This window comes from Microcaecilia unicolor, chromosome 5 (assembly GCF_901765095.1).
Source record: "Microcaecilia unicolor chromosome 5, aMicUni1.1, whole genome shotgun sequence".
NCBI classification, from domain to species: domain Eukaryota; kingdom Metazoa; phylum Chordata; class Amphibia; order Gymnophiona; family Siphonopidae; genus Microcaecilia; species Microcaecilia unicolor.
The window spans coordinates 158,615,737-158,633,590 of record NC_044035.1 but is presented as its reverse complement, the minus strand read 5'-3'; the positions used below and the strand labels follow the sequence as shown (position 1 = coordinate 158,633,590).

The window sequence follows — 17,854 nt, the reverse complement described above, 5'->3', positions numbered from 1 at the left end:
AACAGGAATACACTCCTAATGTAGGCTCTTATATTTGTGCAGATGGCCGTGCTTAAAGTTAGGCATGAATCTCGGGTGTAAGCGCTATTCTATAAACTGCGCCTAAATTTAAGCATGGCTTATAGAGTAGCTCTTTTTTAAGGGCTGATTATTTTGGCACTATATATAGAATCCAGCCCTTTTTTCTTTCACTGAACACAATACTCCAAGTGGGGCCTCACCAATGATTTGTACAAGGAAAGAATTAATATACAAACAAATCTTTTTCAGAGCCAAAGAATGGTAGAACTAGAGGAAATGATTTGAGGCTGCAGGGTGGTAGATTTAAGAGTAACATCAGGAAATACTTTTTCACAGAGCGGGTGGTGAATACCTGGAATACCCTCCATGGGGAGGTGATGGTGACAAAAACAGTGATGGACTTCAAAAATGTGTGGGATAAACATAAAGGATCCCTGTATTGAAAGAGGTTGGAATCAAAGCAAAACTTAAGTGACCTTCATGCTTTAAGCAGGGCATAGAAGGATGTAGGTATAACTCTGGCTGCCTTGTCGGGCAGACTGAATGGACCATACGGGTCTTTATCTGCTGTCATTTACTATGAGGCCCTTTTACAAAGGCACGTAAGAGCCTACGCGCATGCAGCACGGGTCAAATCAGCATTCCTTCCTGGCTAGCACATGCGCCTGGTGGTAATTCTGAGTTTGGCGAGTGCCAAAAACATGCGGTAGAGAATAATTTTCTATTTTCTACTGTGGAGGCATTCTCGGCGGTAATCGGCAGTTGGCACACACTGGACGGTTACCGTGCAGGTAACAAGTGAGCCCTTTCTGCTAAGTCAATGGGCGGCATTGAGTTCTCAGGCTGTAAATAGACGCACACTGGTTTTCATTTTGCTGCACGTCCATTTCCTGTCACAAAACCCTCCCTCCCTTTTTTCCAGATGCACTGGAGAAATGGTCCAGCTCGCATCCAATACAGGTTTCCACACTACTGCAGGACACTTTTTGGCACGCCTTTATAAAAGGACCCCTATGTTACTACGTTGCCAGCTTCTTCAATGAAACTGCTTTGCCCCAAAAGAAAATATACAAAATACCTTCTAGCCTCAGCTCCTCAACTGTCAAGGTTTGAAAATTACCCTTATCAACTTTAGGGTAGTTAAGTATATTGAGATATGAGATATGAAGATTTTGTTAGCTAATTAGATCTGATAGTACAACTTGATCAGTGTTGATAATACCCATTTCTAAGTGCTTTACATATGTGTGGTTGTTCTAAATTGTATCTATTTTATTTCTCAGTTAAATATAACATGTAAACATTTATTATCGCTAGACAAACCATCAAAGTCTTTGTTCTCAGACAGAACCTGATATTAATCTTTGAAATACAAGTAGAAAAAATCTTGAGGTTAATACTACTATACTACATTATTGGAGTTTTCTATACTACTGTCATTCCCAAAGGATTTAAAGAGGTTTACATTTTTAAAAAACAACTCCAATAATAATAGAGGAGAAAATGACAAAACATGTAAAACTGCTGAAGGATTTTTGAGTAGCTGTGTGATCACAGCATGTTTGGAGGAAGGCGGCACAGTCTCGGTGACTGTTCTACTGAAGATCTGTATAAAGCTATATAGGTAACTTTATCTACATAAGCTTTCCTTACTGAATATTGAGCTCATAATTTTTATTGCATGGAAACCTGACCATCAAAGATAGATCTAAAACTTAGGTACTTCTTTTGATGAAGAACTAGGGTACAGTTCATATGAAATGCAGCAAATAAAGGCTGGCTTTCTATGCCCTTCACCCTTAGGGCCATTGTACAGTAGAGTAGACAGAAGAAACATCTTCAAGGCTCTAACGTTTGTGGATTTAGGGGTCCCTTTGGTACTCCTCACACTCAGAACCACCATACAATGTCCAGTCAGAATGGCTGTCTACAAGAGAAAATATTTATTGACTTGATAGTTCAAAAGAGTCCATAGCCAAGAGGATAAGGAAAAGTATGAATAATAGATAACATGGCAGAATGGATCTTTGTATTACTAGAGTACCTTTCTACCAGGACCGGCTCAAGGGTCTGTGGTGTCCTGAGCCAACTCTTGTATTGGTGCACCCCGCCCCCAGCCCACAATCCTGTATCATTCCTTTCAGTCTCTTCTCCCGCTGGTGATCCAGTATCTCCTCCTCTCAAGTCCTCCTTCCTCCTCCCCACTCCTCCACTAATGATAAAGGGCATCAAAATTCCAGTTCGGTATCTCTCCTTCCTTCTTCCCTCTCTCCTATCTTGTGGTTACTGAGCTTCAGGCAGAGGGGGGGGGGGGGGGGAACAATATGCTAGACCAGGATTTTGGTGCCCTTTTTCACATGTCTTGAGCCACTGCCTCACCTGGTCCATAGATTAAGCCAGTCCTGATTTCTACTGTACTTGACCATCCAGGTTTTTCTAGTTAGCCAGACACTTCTCTGATAGTGTCCTTGTGGATCCTTATGTGTCTCTTCACTAGGGGATTCATGGAACCTCTCTGATTCCTTGATTCATGGGTCTGTGGAGATACAAATCCTCACTGCCAAGCTTACTGACTCACTGAACGTCTTGGGGATTCTGGAGGTACATATTCTTAATCTTACTATCTGGGAAAAGACTTCTTTCATTTCTTCAATTGACCTCCTTGGCCCCAGAACCTACTACTTCAGTCATGAGTCCCAGTGACTGCAAGAAAAGCAGAGAGATCCAGAAAAAGGTCCAGCTCCCCCTTCTGAACAAGACTTTATAGAGGCACTGGCATCATCAATACATCATTGATGGTATTAACATAAACATACCCACTGCAAGACGGGATGGAGGTGGGGGTTGTCTACAGTGTATTTCAATGACTACACTGAAAATATAACCATTCTTGCACCTTCATTGCATGAGCTTTAGGGGTTCCTTGAACAGAAATACTGTAGAAAAGTCTTCTGGGCTTAATGATGGTGTCCATCTCTGCTCTATTTCATATGGACATATGTAGTTTGTGTGTGTAAAATCCTTGCCTGCAGAAACTTCTGCACAACAAATTCTGCAGCCAAGATATTACACATGTAAAACTCTATAGATAGGAATTTTATGTGCATAAAATTCAGATATCACAAACCAAAAAGAAGACAAACAACCCTATGGTAGTCCAACAGAGAAAAAAAGCAAAGTAGGGTAGTGCAATGAGCCCTCTAAATAAAAACACAGAAACTGGAATCCACTGTCATCTTTATTGAACGTCAGTTCAGTCAAGGACTCCATGTCGAGTCCTCAACTGAATTGACATTCAATAAAGACGACCCTTAGTGGACTCCTAAAATTCAGATAGTGTATGTGCATATATTGTCAGCATATGGAGGAGGAACAGACTAATGTTTAGAGGAATTTGTTACTTCTATTGGTCATCAACCAGAAAAAAACACACATGGAGGAGGCGTAGAGGAGTAGCTTAATGCTTAGAGCAGTGGGATGAACCAAGAACGCCTGCTTCAAATCAAGGTCAGATTTATACATGTTGGGCTGGTTTCTATAAACTGGCACTCAAAAACAGGTGGTGGAAAAGATCAGTCCTAAGCATGATTCTATAAAGGTTAGCACTGATTCCCATGTCCTAACTTTGGACGCCAGACTTATGCCTGCTGAAACCTGGTGTAAATGCTGGGGCCCAAGTTGGGGGCACCCCATTATTCTGTAACAATGCATGCAGCTTTTTTTGCTACACTCATGCACCTTCCATGGCCATACCCCCTTTTGAGTTACATGCTATGGGATTTGGGCACCAAGCACTATAGAATAGTACGCAGCCATAAATGCACGCAAATCCTAATTGGTGTCAATGTCGATAATTGGTTGTTAGTGGCCAATTATTGCTCATTAGCCAATTAATTTGTGCATGCATCTCAGGATCACACGCAAATTTAGGCGCTCAAATCTGAGCACCATATATAGAATCCAGGGGATTATGGGTAATTCTATAATTGGGTGTGTAAGCACTAGTAAGGCATCTAAGGGCTGTGTCCTTGCCGCATTTACGCAACTGCAATTACTCCAGGTCTTTGGGTGGTGTAATTGCAGGCACACTAGTATTTCATAATGGAATATAGAACAGGGTCTCCAAAAAGAGGCAGTCCAAAGTACAAAAAAATAGCACAAGTAAAAGAACACGATGAGTCTGCAGGGTTAGGAAACATCAGAGTTTGGTTTATCGAAGGGCCCGACATGGACCGTGTTTCACCTAATTCCTATGTCAGGGGTCACAAGCGTAACAGAAAAGGCACCTAGTCCACTGCTTTTTAACATATTTATAAATGATCTAGAGATGGGAGTAACTAGTGAGGTAATTAAATTTGTTGACAACAAAAAGTTATTCAAAGTTGTTAAATCGCAAGAGAATTGTGAAAAACTACAAGAGGGCCTTACGACACTGGGAGACTGCGCATCTAAATGGCAGATGATGTTTAATGTGAGCAAGTGCAAAGTGATGCATGTGGGAAAGAGGAACCCGAATTATAGCTACTTAATGCAAGGAGTCTCCAACCAAGGAAACGGATCTAGGAGCCATCGTTGAAACCCTCTGCTCAGTGTGTGGCGGCGGCTAAGAAAGCAAATAGAATGTTAGGTATTATTAGGAAAGGAATGGAAAACAAAAATGAGGATTTTATTATGCTTTTGTACCACTCCATGGTGCGACAGTGCCTCAAATATTGTGTGTAATTCTGGTCACTGCATCTCAAAAAAGATATAATGGAATTAGAAAAGGTACAGAGAAGGGCGACGAAAATGATAAAGGGATTGGGCTGTCTTCCCTATAAGAAAAGGTTAAAGCGGCTAGGGCTTTTCAGCTTGAAAAAAAGACAGCTGAGGGGAGATATGATAGAGGTCTATAAAATAATGAGTGGAGTGGACCGGGTAGACGTGAATCGCTTGTTTACTCTTTCCAAAAATACTAGGACTAGGGGGCATGCAATGAAGCTGCTATGTAGTAAATTTTAAATAAACCAGAGAAAATATTTCTTCACTGAAAGTGTAATTAAACTCTGGAATTCTTTGACAGTATTTGGTAAAAGCAGTTAGCTTACCGAGGTTTAAAAGAGGTTTGGATAGCTTTATAAAAGAAAAGTCCATATGCCATTATTAAGATGGACTTGGTAAAATTCACTGCTTATTTCTAGGATAAGCAGCATAAAATGTATTATACTGTTTTGGGATCTTGCCAGGTACTTGTGACCTAGATTGGCCACTGTTGGAAACAGGATACTGGGCTTGATGGACCTTTCAGTCTGTCCCAGTATGGCAATGCTTATGTTCTTATGTAGTCCTTATTCCAGCTATTTCATTTCAGGATTTTGCTGAACAATGGGAATGACCAGGATCAGTATTGTTTTTCTCTGCTATTGAAGAAGTGGGAATAAGAACTAGATGCCTTTTCTGTGACCCCTGAAGCAGGCATTAGCCAAAACACGGCCCATGTCAGGTCCTTCAATAAACTATACTCTGAAGTTCCCTAACCCTAAAGGCTCATCGTGTTCTTTTACTTGTGTTGTGATAGAACATGCTCTCACTATGCATCCTTGAGATGCCTAAATGGAGCTGCCCGGTGATAGAATTACCCCCATTATGGCACCTAAGCTGTAACATTTATGAGGCCTCCCTCGATTAAGTAGAAAGTAAATTGTACACTTAATAGACAATAATAAATAAAAAAATTAAACAACCAACAACAGTCAATAATAAAAACTATAATTATGATTGTGTTATACTGTAATTTTCATTATTTACAAATTCATTTCATTTTTTGTCAGTGAAGCATGAGGCCCCTTGTGACAGGAGGCCCTAAGTTGTAGGTTGCCAAGTTTATATGTAAATCTGATGCTGTTTCAAATCTCACTGCCTCTCCTCATGATCTTGGGCATGTCACAACCCTCCATTGCCTCAGGCAGGGGCGTAGCCAGACTTCGGCGGGAGGGGGGTCCAGAGCCCGAGGTGAGGGAGCACATTTTAGCCCCCACCCCCAGCGCCGCCGACCTCCCCCCAGCCATTATCGACCCCCCCTGCCGCCGCCACCAACTATGATGACCCCTGCCGACGACCCTCTCAACCCCCTCCCGCCGTCAACCCTCCCCCGCCGTGGGCTACCTTTGCTGGCGGGGGACCCCAATCCCCACCAGCTGAGGTCCTCTTCTTTCCGCGAAGGCTTTGTTCTGTTTCTGACATCCTGCACGTACAACATGCAGGACGTCAGAAACAGAACGAATCCTTCGCGGGAAGAAGAGGACCTCCTCGACTGGCGGGGATTGGGGTCCCACCCCAGCAAAGGTAGCCCACGGCGACGGCGGGGGGGTCGAGAGGGTCATCGGCAGGGGGGGTACAGGGCCAAATCTATGGCGGCCCACCTCAGGTACAAACCTAGAGGGGCCAATTCTCAAAACCTACCGCCAGAGTTAAGGCCAGTTAGCACCGGAATAGCACACATATTAATCTGTGCAGAATGCTCAGAGGGCTTTAGCCCAGGAAACAATGTCCATGCCAGAGATGGTCGCAAATTGTATTTAAATGTAGTTAAACAGATGCTAGTAAGGTAATTTCTTATGTACTCCCAATGCTCAGCGCACAAACAATCCCTGCTCTTACCGCTGGAAACCTAATCATGTTCATCAATCAAATTCAAACTTATCTTGATAACAACAGCCTCTGGAGATAACAGAAACTTAAAGCCACGGTGTTTTAGTCAAGCACAGGCTTTAAATTTCTGCCATCAACAGAGGCTGCTATTATCAAGATAAGTTTGAATTTGATTAATGAAAACATGATTAATCATGTTAAAAAAATTAAGAATAAGGGGGTCCTTTTACAAAATGCCCTGTGGTAGTGTAGGCGCAGGTTTTGGGTGCGTGCAGAATCATTTTTCAGCGCACCTGTAAAAAAGGCCTCTTTTTTTTCCCGAAAATGGACGTGCAGCAAAATCAAAATTGCCGCGTGTCCATTTTGGGTCTCAGACCTTACCGCCAGCCATAGACCTAGCGGCAAAGAATTTGAGCGGTAATAACCTACGTGTATCAGCCACACATATTGGACACACGTCAAAAATGAAATTACCGCAAGAGCCACGCAGTAGGCGGGTGGTAAGTCCATTTTGGCATGCGTTGGGCACATGTAAATGCCTACGCGGCTTAGTAAAAGCGGCCCAAATTTTATAAAAATGTGAAATTTAAATAAGTATGTTTCAGTATGAAGGTTTTTTAGGATCGATGTATGAAAACTGGAACCATAATAACAACAGGCAACGAGTTGATAGCTTGTCTGTCGTGGTTTCTGAGATCTTTTTCCTCTATTTTATTGTGGATATATAGCGAGATTGCTTATTCATCATAGAACTCATTAATACAACACAGTAAGAATCACATATGAACACAAGAAGCCACCAAATATTTCTGGAGGTATAAAGAAATTGGCAAACACAATGAAACATCAAATGAAAGGAAGAACAATTAAACTCTTACCTTCATCTCCAGCTTGGGTGTCCTCCCAGCTCTTGATATAATCATCCTGGAGCATCAAAGAAAGGAAAGGGAAGAGGCGGAAAGAAGAAAGAGAAAAGGAAAGATACAAAGAAACAGTGAGAGAGAAAAACAAGAGAGATAGAAAAAGTAATGAAAAAAAGGAAAAGAGTACAATAATATGGAGAAGAAATACATATGGAAAGAGAGGCAGAGATAGGCAAGGGATAAGGATAGAACACAAGACACAAGAAGAAAGTGTCAAAGCGATACAAGGGGGCGAGAAAGGGAAGAGGATGGAAAGAGAATCGTGGAAGGGCAAGTGGGAAGAAACAGAAGAATTTGATCAGCAGAAGATTGTAATAGATTGGAGAAACTAGTCATCAGTCTCTATGGCATAAACATTTGCAGCTGGTGACTGCCATATCATACCCTTAAAACCAGAATCTGAATATCTGAATGGAGAGTTGGGGAGTAGGGGCACAGCAGTGTCCCTCCCTCATCCACTGGATCTGGATTTTTTGAATACAGAGAAGCAAAAACTACAGACGTCGTAGCCCAAGACAGCAATGCACACCTCCGAGCCCAAGAACCACATTTCTTGATGCGTAGAAAACAGCATGCACAGCGTATTGTAGGAAATCTAGCCCTGGACTTCAATGGAACTGAGCTAAAATATAAAATAAAAATCCTCCAAATGAGAAGTATAAAAAATAAAAAATAAAAAGTTACTAAGAAGCTGCTGAAGGACCGGACCACAGAAAGATGTTATGTGATGGAAGCAATGGAGTAGGGTTGATATGTGGACCAGCCAGTCAAGGAACAACTTCATTTATTTGGTTACTTCTGTAAGTCAGCACCAGTAAAAAGTAGCCCTTATTGTCATGGCGGTTAAGTGCTCAGTGCTAGGGAGCTGATGGCACAAATCAGAGGGCACTGCCACATGCTCTTGGTGTCATTCATTCTGTCTGCCTTTTAGTGGTCCCATCAGCACCTGGGTGCTCAGACCCCATTAGAGAAAACTAGTGTAACCAATAATCTAGGTACTATAGACCTGGTGTAAGACAGGTGCCTACTTATGGCAAGGCTGCCCGTAACTTACAGTATTTTGGAAGTGGTAGGCACCAGCCATACACTTCCCATGCTCTGCCCATGTGAATGACCCCCGTGTATCTACGGTCTATGCCACTGATGCCCACCCTTGCAGAATATCACTTAACTGTTTTGCTGCCATTTATGTGCTTAAGTGCCCACTTATCTGCAAGCTTGGAGGTATTCTGTACATTCAAATGTGCAAAGGGTGCTGAAATGTGAGTGCCCAGTTATATAATTACCTCCAAAGTAGTTGAGAGCAGAGACTCCAGTATATGGAAAGATAAGTTGGTTCTAGAACCCTGCCCACCCACCCACCCCCCTCCCCATGACCTACCCAGAGGTCTGAAGCACTGTTCCCTGTATGCTGGGTGGGAGTCCTCCAACCACTTTGCTGCCAGTGGGGGGGGGGGGGGGGGGGGGGGAGAGAAAGCAGTGCTTCAGTAACATAAGAACATAAGAATAGCCATACTGGGTCAGACCAATAGTCCATCTAGCCCAGTATCCTGTTTCCAACAATGGCCAATCCAGGTCACAAGCACCTGGCAGAAACCCAAATAGAAGCAACATTCCATGCTACCAATCCCAGGGCAAGCAGTTGCTTCCCATGACTATGGACCTTTTTCTCCAGGGACTTGCCAAACCTTTTTTAAACCCAGATACACTAGCCGCTGTTATCACATCCTCTGGCAAAGAGTTCCAGAGCTTAACAATTCGTTGAGTGAAAAAATATTTCCTCCTATTTGTTTCCATGTAACTTTACTGCCGTTCTACACCACTCAGGATTTTGTAGACCTCAATCATATCTCCCTTCATCCTTCTCTTTTCCAAGCTGAAGAACCCTTTCCTCATATGAGAGGCGTTCCATCTCCTTTATCATATTGGTCGCTGTTCTTTGAACCTTTTCTAACACTGCTATATCTTTTTTGAGATACAGCGACTAGAACTGAACGCAATACTCAAGGTATAGTCACACCATGGAGTGATACAGAGGCATTCTAGTATTTTCGGTCTTATTCACCACCCCTTTTCCAATAATTCCTAGCATCCTGTTTGCTTTTTTGGCTGCTGCTGCACACTGGGTGGGACCAGGCTGCTGATATCGGCATTTAAAAAGGAGATAGAGTAGCTTTTAAACTAGAGACTAGGGGAAGGCCGAAAGTCACTCAAAAGCGCATGGTTCAGAATAAGGTAACTTTTAAAGATATCACCAAAATAGGGAAGATAGGGTATCCCGATAGAGTGGTTGCAAAAGAGACCATAGCAGATCAGGTGTCAAATAAAAATAAAAATTAGACAAAAGTTTGCAAATTAATACTGTCAAGTACTGAGCATGATGTAAATAGGAACAACAAACATAGTTTGAAATGTCTATATGCAAATGCCAGAGGCCTAAGAAATAAGATGGGAAAGTTAGAATATATTGCACTAAATGAAAAATTAGATATACATGTGAATAAAGGCGAGCCAGTTGATGTTGTGTATCTGGATATTCAAAAAGTGTTTGACAAAGTACCTCATGAAAGACTCCAGAAGAAATTGGAGAGTCATGGGATAGGAGGTAGTGACCTATTGTGGTTTAAAAACTGGTTAAAAGGATAGAAAACAGAGAGTAGGGTTAAATGGTCAGTATTCTCAATGGAAAAGGGTAAATAGTGGGGTTCCCCAGGGGTCTGTGCTGGGACCGCTGCTTTTTAACATATTTATAAATGATCTAGAGATGGGAGTAACTAGTGAGGTAATTAAATTTGCTGACAACAAAAAGTTATTCAAAGTTGTTAAATCGCGAGAGGATTGTGAAAAATTACAAGAGGACATTAAGACACTGGGAGACTGGGCGTCTAAATGGCAGATGACGTTTAATGTGAGCAAGTGCAAAGTGATGCATGTGGGAAAGAGGAATCCGAAATATAACTACGTGATGCAAGGTTCCACTTTAGGAGTCACCAACCAGAAAAGGGATCTAGGTGTCATCGTTGAAACCCTCTGCTAAGTGTGCAGCGGTGGCTAAGAAAGCAAATAGAATGTTAGGTATTATTAGGAAAGGAATGGAAAACAAAAATGAGGACGTTATAATGCCTTTGTATTGCTCCATGGTGTGACTGCACCTCAAATATTGTGTGCAATTCTGGTCACCCCATCTCAAAAAAGATATAGTGGAATTAGAAAAGGTACAGAGAAGGGCGATGAAAATGATAAAGGGGATGGGACAACTTCCCTATGAGGAAAGGCTGATGCGTCTAGGGCTCTTCAGCTTGGAGAAAAGAAGGATGAGGGGAGATATGATAGAGGTCTATAAAATAATGAGTGGAGTGGAACGGGTAGACGTGAATCATTTGTTTACTCTTTCCAAAAATACTAGGACTAGGGGGCATGCGTTGAACCTACAAAGTAGTAAATCTAATACGAATCGGAGAAATTTTGTTCTTCACTGAACGTGTAATTAAACTCTGGAATTCATTGCCAGAGAATGTGGTAAGCGGGGTTTTAAAACGGTCTGGACGGCTTCCTAAAGGAAAAGTCTATAGACCATTATTAAATTGACTTGGGGAAAATCCACTGCTTTTTTCTGGGATAAGCAGCATAAAATGTATTGAACTTTTTCGGTATCTTGCCAGGTATTTGTGACCTGGATTAGCCACTGTTGGAAACAGGATGCTGGGCTTGATGGACTCTTGGTCTGTCAAAGTGTGGCAATACTTATGTACTTATTTCAGTGTATTTTCTACAATGACACCTAGATCTTTTTCTTGAGTTCTGAAACCCAAGGTAGATCCTAGCGTCAGGTAACTATGATTCGGATTATTCTTTCCAATGTGCATCACCTTGCATTTGTCCACATTAAATTTCATCTGCCATTTTGATGTCCAGTCTTCAAATTTGTTAAGGTCTTCCTGCAATATTTCACAGTCCGCTTGTATTTTAACAACCTTGAATAGTTTTGTGACATCTGCAAATTTAATTACCTCACTTGTCATTCCAATTTCCATATCATTTTTAAATATGCTAAGGAGATCACGTGATGTGCTGAGGGGAGCAGACATGCACTGGCTCCTCTCCAGGGTTCCCGCACCTCCATAGCCCCTTTTTTTGCGATCCGCAAAAGTGATCTTTGGTTGGGAAGTTTGGAGGCACTAGTGAGTAACTGATGGACAGATTCCTGTCCCCATCCGTATCTAAAATGCCGGGGAAAAATCAGAAATCAGAGCGAGAGAAACCGTGAGGGTCGGAGGACAAAATGGCGTCAGAGGAGACTAGTGGAAGTCCGACCTTCTCGGTGGCGCAACTGCAGCAAATTACCGAGGTGGTTGGAAGAGCTCTCGAACCCCATTGGAATAAGTTGTCTGACCAGCTACTGGCGATGGAAGGATTGTTGGCGGACACAACTACAAGGATTACAGAACTGGAAGAACGAGTATCAGCGTCGAAAGATGCGGGAACCGGGGCCTACAAACGCACGGAACAGCTAGAGAAACAGATACAAACCCTGGAAACACAGGTAGATGACTTAGAAAACCGCTCCCGTAGGAGTAACATACGCTTGATAGGGCTGCTGGAATCTCTCCAAGATCGTGCCCTGCCAGACTCGCTGGAAAAATGGCTGTGCTCGGAGTTTGCTTTATCGGATAGCATGGGCCCCCTGTGCCTAGAACGAGCACACCGCGTAGGCCACTTGAAAGAGGGGATGAATAGACCTCGAGCGGTGCTGGCAAAGGTGCACAATTACATACACAAAGCAGGAATCCTGTGCGGCTTTAGACTCAAAAAAGACTCTCTTAAATATGAGGGGCATCCGGTGCAGATTTACCAGGATTATTCAGCAGCATTGCAGGAGAAGATGCGCCGTTTTTCACCGCTCTGCACTGAATTGAGAGAACTTAAGATTCGGCTCATGTTTTTGCACCCAGCCCTGTTGAAAATTTTTCATAAAGGACAATGGCAAGCTTGTGGTTTGCCAGCGGAGGCTCTACAGTTTTTAAAACAGATTAAAGAGACTGAAAGTTTGCCACCTTGATGGGGTTCATAATCTGGACTACAAGAGGTGTACTGGGACTGAGTGACTTTCATGAATAGCGGTAACTATAGTGATGTCATGCGGGAGGTGTGGAGGAGTGGCCTAGTGGTTAGTGCAGTGGACTTTAATTCTGGGGAACTGAGTTCAATTCCCATTGCAGCTCCTTGTGACTCTGGGCAAATCACTTAACCCTCCATTGCCCCTGGTACAAATAAGTACCTGAATATACCATGTAAACCACTTTGAATGTAGTTGCAAAAACCACAGAAAGGCGGTATATCAAGTCCCATTTCCATAATAACAGTGGGGTGATCTCTCCTTCTCATCACATGTAGGTGTGGTGGGGATTTTCAAGGGAAGCTTGGGAATGGGATGTGGGAAGATAGGGGTGGGGGTGCGGGCGGGGATTTAGAGGGGATAGAAGGGGGTGGGCAGTGAAGGGAGGTTGCTATGTGGAGGGGTGGGGTTGTGTGAGCGATATGCAGGTGAATGATTGGAGATGGGGGTTGCGAGTGCTGCTGGGCGAGGCTGAGTGTCTGGCGGTAGACCATAATAAGTTGCTGACGAGAGGGATGTGGGTTAGACTTGGAAAGGGATGAATGCCACCCAAGGGCATCTGCGGCCTCTTAGATTTATATCGTGGGATGTCTGTGGGGTCACTTCCCCGGTAAAACGCACAAAGATTTTGGGGGCCCTTAAACGCCACAAAGCAGACGTGGTGTGTCTGAAAGAGATTAGACTGTTGCAAGTAGAACATCTAAACTTGAAGCGCCAGTGAGTCAGCCAGGTTTTTTGCTCCCCCTCCCAGGGCTGTTGGGGGAGGGGGGCGTAGCCATTCTCCTGCACAAATCGCTTTCCTTTACAGCTCGACAACTATTTAAAGATACTCAAGGGCGCTGCATAGGAGTCTTATTGAATATACAGGGTAAAGACTTAGTTGTGGTGGGGGTATATGGCCCCATCCCGAAAGATTCTTCCTTTTTTAGATCTTTGCTGAAAGAATGCATTAACTACACTTCTTATCCTTTGATAGTGGCGGGAGACATGAATGTGGTTATGGAACCTGAGTTGGACCGCTCGGGTCCGGGACTGCTGCGAGGGGGCAGAGGAGATACTGAGTTACAGTCCCTATGTAGGGCCCTGGATTTGCTAGATTCCTGGCGCCTTTTGCACCCTGAAGAAAAAGATTACACGCATACCTCTAGGGCCCATCACTCCCTATCTTGATTGGATTATATCCTGGTACGCAGTAAATTGTTTTCTCGAGTGCAGTCAGTGGTTATTGGACTGGAAGAGATTTCAGACCACGCTCTGATATGGATAGATATTGAGATTGGCCCTCTTGCACAGCAGGGCTCGAGGTGGCGTTTCCCAACTACCTGTATTAATCTAGGGATTTTTTGGCCCACCGGGAAGGTAGTGATCAGAGGGCATATCATCGTGTATGTGAGTGCTAGCAAAAAGCGCCAAGCACAAGACGTGGAGGGGCATAATCGAACAGCGCCGGCGAAATAGATCGCCGGCGATCTATTTTGGCAGCGGCGCAACAGCTGGCCATAACCGTATTATCAAAAAAGATGGCTGGCCATCTTTTCTTTCGATAATACGGTTTGGCCCGGCCAAATGCCAGTGTTCGCCGGATTTGAGATGGCCGGTTTTGTTTTTCAGCAATAATGGAAAAAAATGCTGGCGATCTCAAACCCGGTGAAATCCAAGGCATTTGGTCATGGGAGGAGCCAGCATTTGTCAACCGGGCACGCTAGGGGGCACTTCTAAAAATTAAAAAAATATATACAAATACCTCCCAGGTGCATAGCTCCCTTACCTTGGGTGCTGAGCCCCCCAAATCCCCCCCCCAAAACCTACTCCCCACAACTCTACACCATTACCATAGTCCTTATGGGTGAAGGGCGGCACCTTCATGTGGGTACAGTGGGTTTTGGGGGGGTTTGGAGGGCTCAACACTTACCACCACAAGTGTAACAGGTTGGGGGGAGATGGGCCTGGGTCTGCCTGCCTGAAGTCCACTGCAACCAACAAAAACTGTTCCAGGGACCTGCATACTGCTGTCAGGGAGCTGGGTATGACATTTGAGGCTGGCATACAAGCTGGCAAAAAAGGTTTTTATTTTTATTTTTTTAGTGTGGGAGGGGGTTGGTGACCACTGGCGGAGTACAGGGAGGTGATCCCCAATTCCCTCCGGTGGTCATCTGGTGAGTTGGGGCACCTTTTTGAGGCTTGGTCGTGAAAATAAAAGGACCAAGTAAACCCGGCGAAATACTGATTACCGCCACTTTTTTTTCCATTATCCGCAAAAGCTGGCCATCTGGTAGCCACGCCCATGCCTGCTCATGCCCCGCCTTCGCTATGCCCCCGACACGCCCCCTTGAACTTTCACCGGCTCGGCGATGGGAAAGCGGCGATGCTGTCAAAAAAGCAGCTTTCGATTATACTGATTTCGCCACTTTTGAGAGATCGCTGGCCATCTCCTGATTTATGTCGGAAGATGCCCGGCGATCACTTTCGAAAATAACCCTGATAGTCACTTTAGAATGGAAACTAAGGGCAGCGAAGCGCTCCTTTATAGCACGACCATCCCCGCAGGCTTTTGACGTGTTACAAGCTACGGGAGTAACCTTAAACACATGTGTACATGAACACACCTCTCGATTGCTTTTGCACACACAGCAGAAATTTTTCAGATTTGGGAATAAAACAGGGAAACTTCTATCCCGGGTAGTGAAGATGTGGGAGGGACCCCAGTACATACCAGTCATCCAAACGCCAACAGGCCACACCACTTCGCAGACGGAAGAATTTGCTGAGGTTTTTGAAGCACACTTTAAGGAACTGTATGCCTATCCGGAGGACCCCCCCCCCCCCCCTCCGGACGTGGCAGCTTCCATCCAAACTTACTTAGAACACTCAGGGATCGGTCAGTTCATAGAGGACTTTAGAGCAGCTCTAGATAGGTCACTTGCAGCTAAAGAGATACAGAGTGTGATAAAAGGCCTGCTCCGGGCCCGGGTGGATACACAGGGGAATTCTATAAAATGATGCAGCCGCAGTTATTAGATCCGCTAATGGACTATCTCGATGAGGTTATTGAGACACAGGGGTTTCCAGATAACGAAAATTCAGCTTTCTTATGCTTGATTCCTAAATCAGGCCGCCCTAGTGAGTCACCAGGGTCATACCACCCTATTTTGCTTCTCAATGTTGACATAAAAATATTGGCTAAGGTTTTGGCTAATAGATTGGCAGAAGGGTTACCTGGGTACATTCACACTGATCAGGTGGGCTTTGTAAAGGGACGTACGTAGACTATTGCTTGCTATCCTCCATTGTCAAGGGAACGGGATGCCCCTGGTATCTGTTAGTTTAGACGCGGAGCGTGCCTTTGATAGAGTACACTGGAGATTTTTGTTTGCTACTGTCTCCCACTTAGGGGTTTCGGAGTGGTTTCTCAATGCGGTTAAGGCTTTATATGCGGAGCCTAGAGCGGCCTTGTTGGCAAATGGGTTTCAGACTAGACAGTTTCCCATTCTCTGTGGCACATGACAGGGCTGCCCTTTATCCCCGTTATTTTTTGTTCTCACTCTTCAACCCTTACTCTGCACACTGAGGGCGTCTGAGTCTCTGGAGGGGGTGAAGATGGGGCAGCAAATGATTAAAGTTAAGATCTTTGCGGATGATTTGCTTTTGATTCTCACTAATCCCCAAGCATCTGTCCTGCAATTAGTTTCTTTAATCTCAGTTTATGGGACCTTTTTGGGGTTCAGACTCAGTATGGTGAAATCTATGGCCCTAGCTTTCCCATCTACACTGACTGACACATGGAGAGGGAAATTCCCATTTAGCTGGGCAAATGATGGGATTAGATACCTGGGGGTCCTTATCCTTGCCAACCTCGCAGAGTTATACACCTATAATATACGGCCTGTGTGGTCATCTATAAGACAGACTCTTTCTTTGTGGCGGGCATACCCTCTATCTTTAATGGGGCATATAGCACTGTATAATATGATTCTAGTCCCGAAATGGCTATATATTTTTCAGATGCTCCCTTTGTATTTACAGGGAAAGGATAAACGTGACTTACATAAAATGTTACAGGCATACTTATGGCAAAGGAAGAGAGCCCGTCTGCCAATAGTGATACTATGTAAACCCAAGCGATGTGGGGGGTTGGGTTTGATCAATGTGAGGTATCTTAATGTGCACCATGAGGCACATTAATGATTGGTTCCGGAATGTATCAGATTTCTCTGTGTCTAGCCTGGAACCTTTTCTTTTTTGTAATTATCACTTTAGTTGGCAACTTCACACCATACCAAAGCGCCCCCCACCAAATCTTCGAGCTAACTGGTTTATCCAAGCAGCATGGGCGGTCTGGAGATGGCTGTGCAGGAGATATCATTTTTCAGCAGCGACGTCCCCCTTCTTGGCATTTCAACATAACCCAGATTTTCCTGCAGGCACGGAGTCTCCAGTGTTTTCTCGTTGGGCCACACTGGGGATACATTATCTGTTACAAGTGCTGACAGAAGATGGCCGCTTACAGTCTTTTGAAGACCTCAGGGTCCGGTACAGTTTACCTCCCACAGACTATTTTGCATACTACCAATTGCGACACTATGTTAGGAGCCTGCCGTGGGAAGACCTATGTGAGGATGTGCAGGGCACTATATATGAGGTGCTCACGTTGGGTGCACAGAATCATGTACTGCTGGCCTTCCACCATAAGTATTTACAAGACTCTACCACAGACATAAACTTTGCAAGTTTGGTGCACTGCTGGTCTGCAGATCTGCCGACACAGCTGTCGGCTCAACATATACAAACTTGTTTGCAGCAAATTTACAGAAACACTTGTGCGGCTCAGTTATGGGAGATGCAATATAAGTTCCTCTACGTTTCTCCACATCTGGCAAATAGGGCGCAATTTGCGGAAATGGCGAAATGCCCATACCCATTTGCAACATTGGGACATATGTTTTGGGCATGCCCAAAGGTACACCAGTTTTGGGGACAGGTGCTGCAGGTGACGGGGCGCCAATGGTTGTGTGTTTTGCCCAATGACACTCTGATCATGTTTGAGGATTACCATCTGCCTCCACCAGGGCTGCCAAGAGGGGGGCAAAATTCCCCGGGCCCGGGCCTCCAAGGGAGGTCCGGCGCCGGGGTCAGGCCGCCGGCGCTGCAGTTCCCGGTCTCACCT

The 17,854-nt window shown here is 44.4% G+C and overlaps 1 protein-coding gene across 1 annotated transcript in view; it reads right to left on the bottom strand.

The window, feature by feature from the left end:
- SPOCK2 (SPARC (osteonectin), cwcv and kazal like domains proteoglycan 2) overlaps positions 1-17,854 on the bottom strand; it is a 234,783-nt gene that overhangs the window by 87,936 nt on the left and 128,993 nt on the right. The window contains exon 3 of the mRNA XM_030204904.1: positions 7,530-7,575. Within this exon, the coding sequence (XP_030060764.1) occupies positions 7,530-7,575 (46 nt within the window). The remainder of the gene's footprint in view (positions 1-7,529; positions 7,576-17,854) is intronic.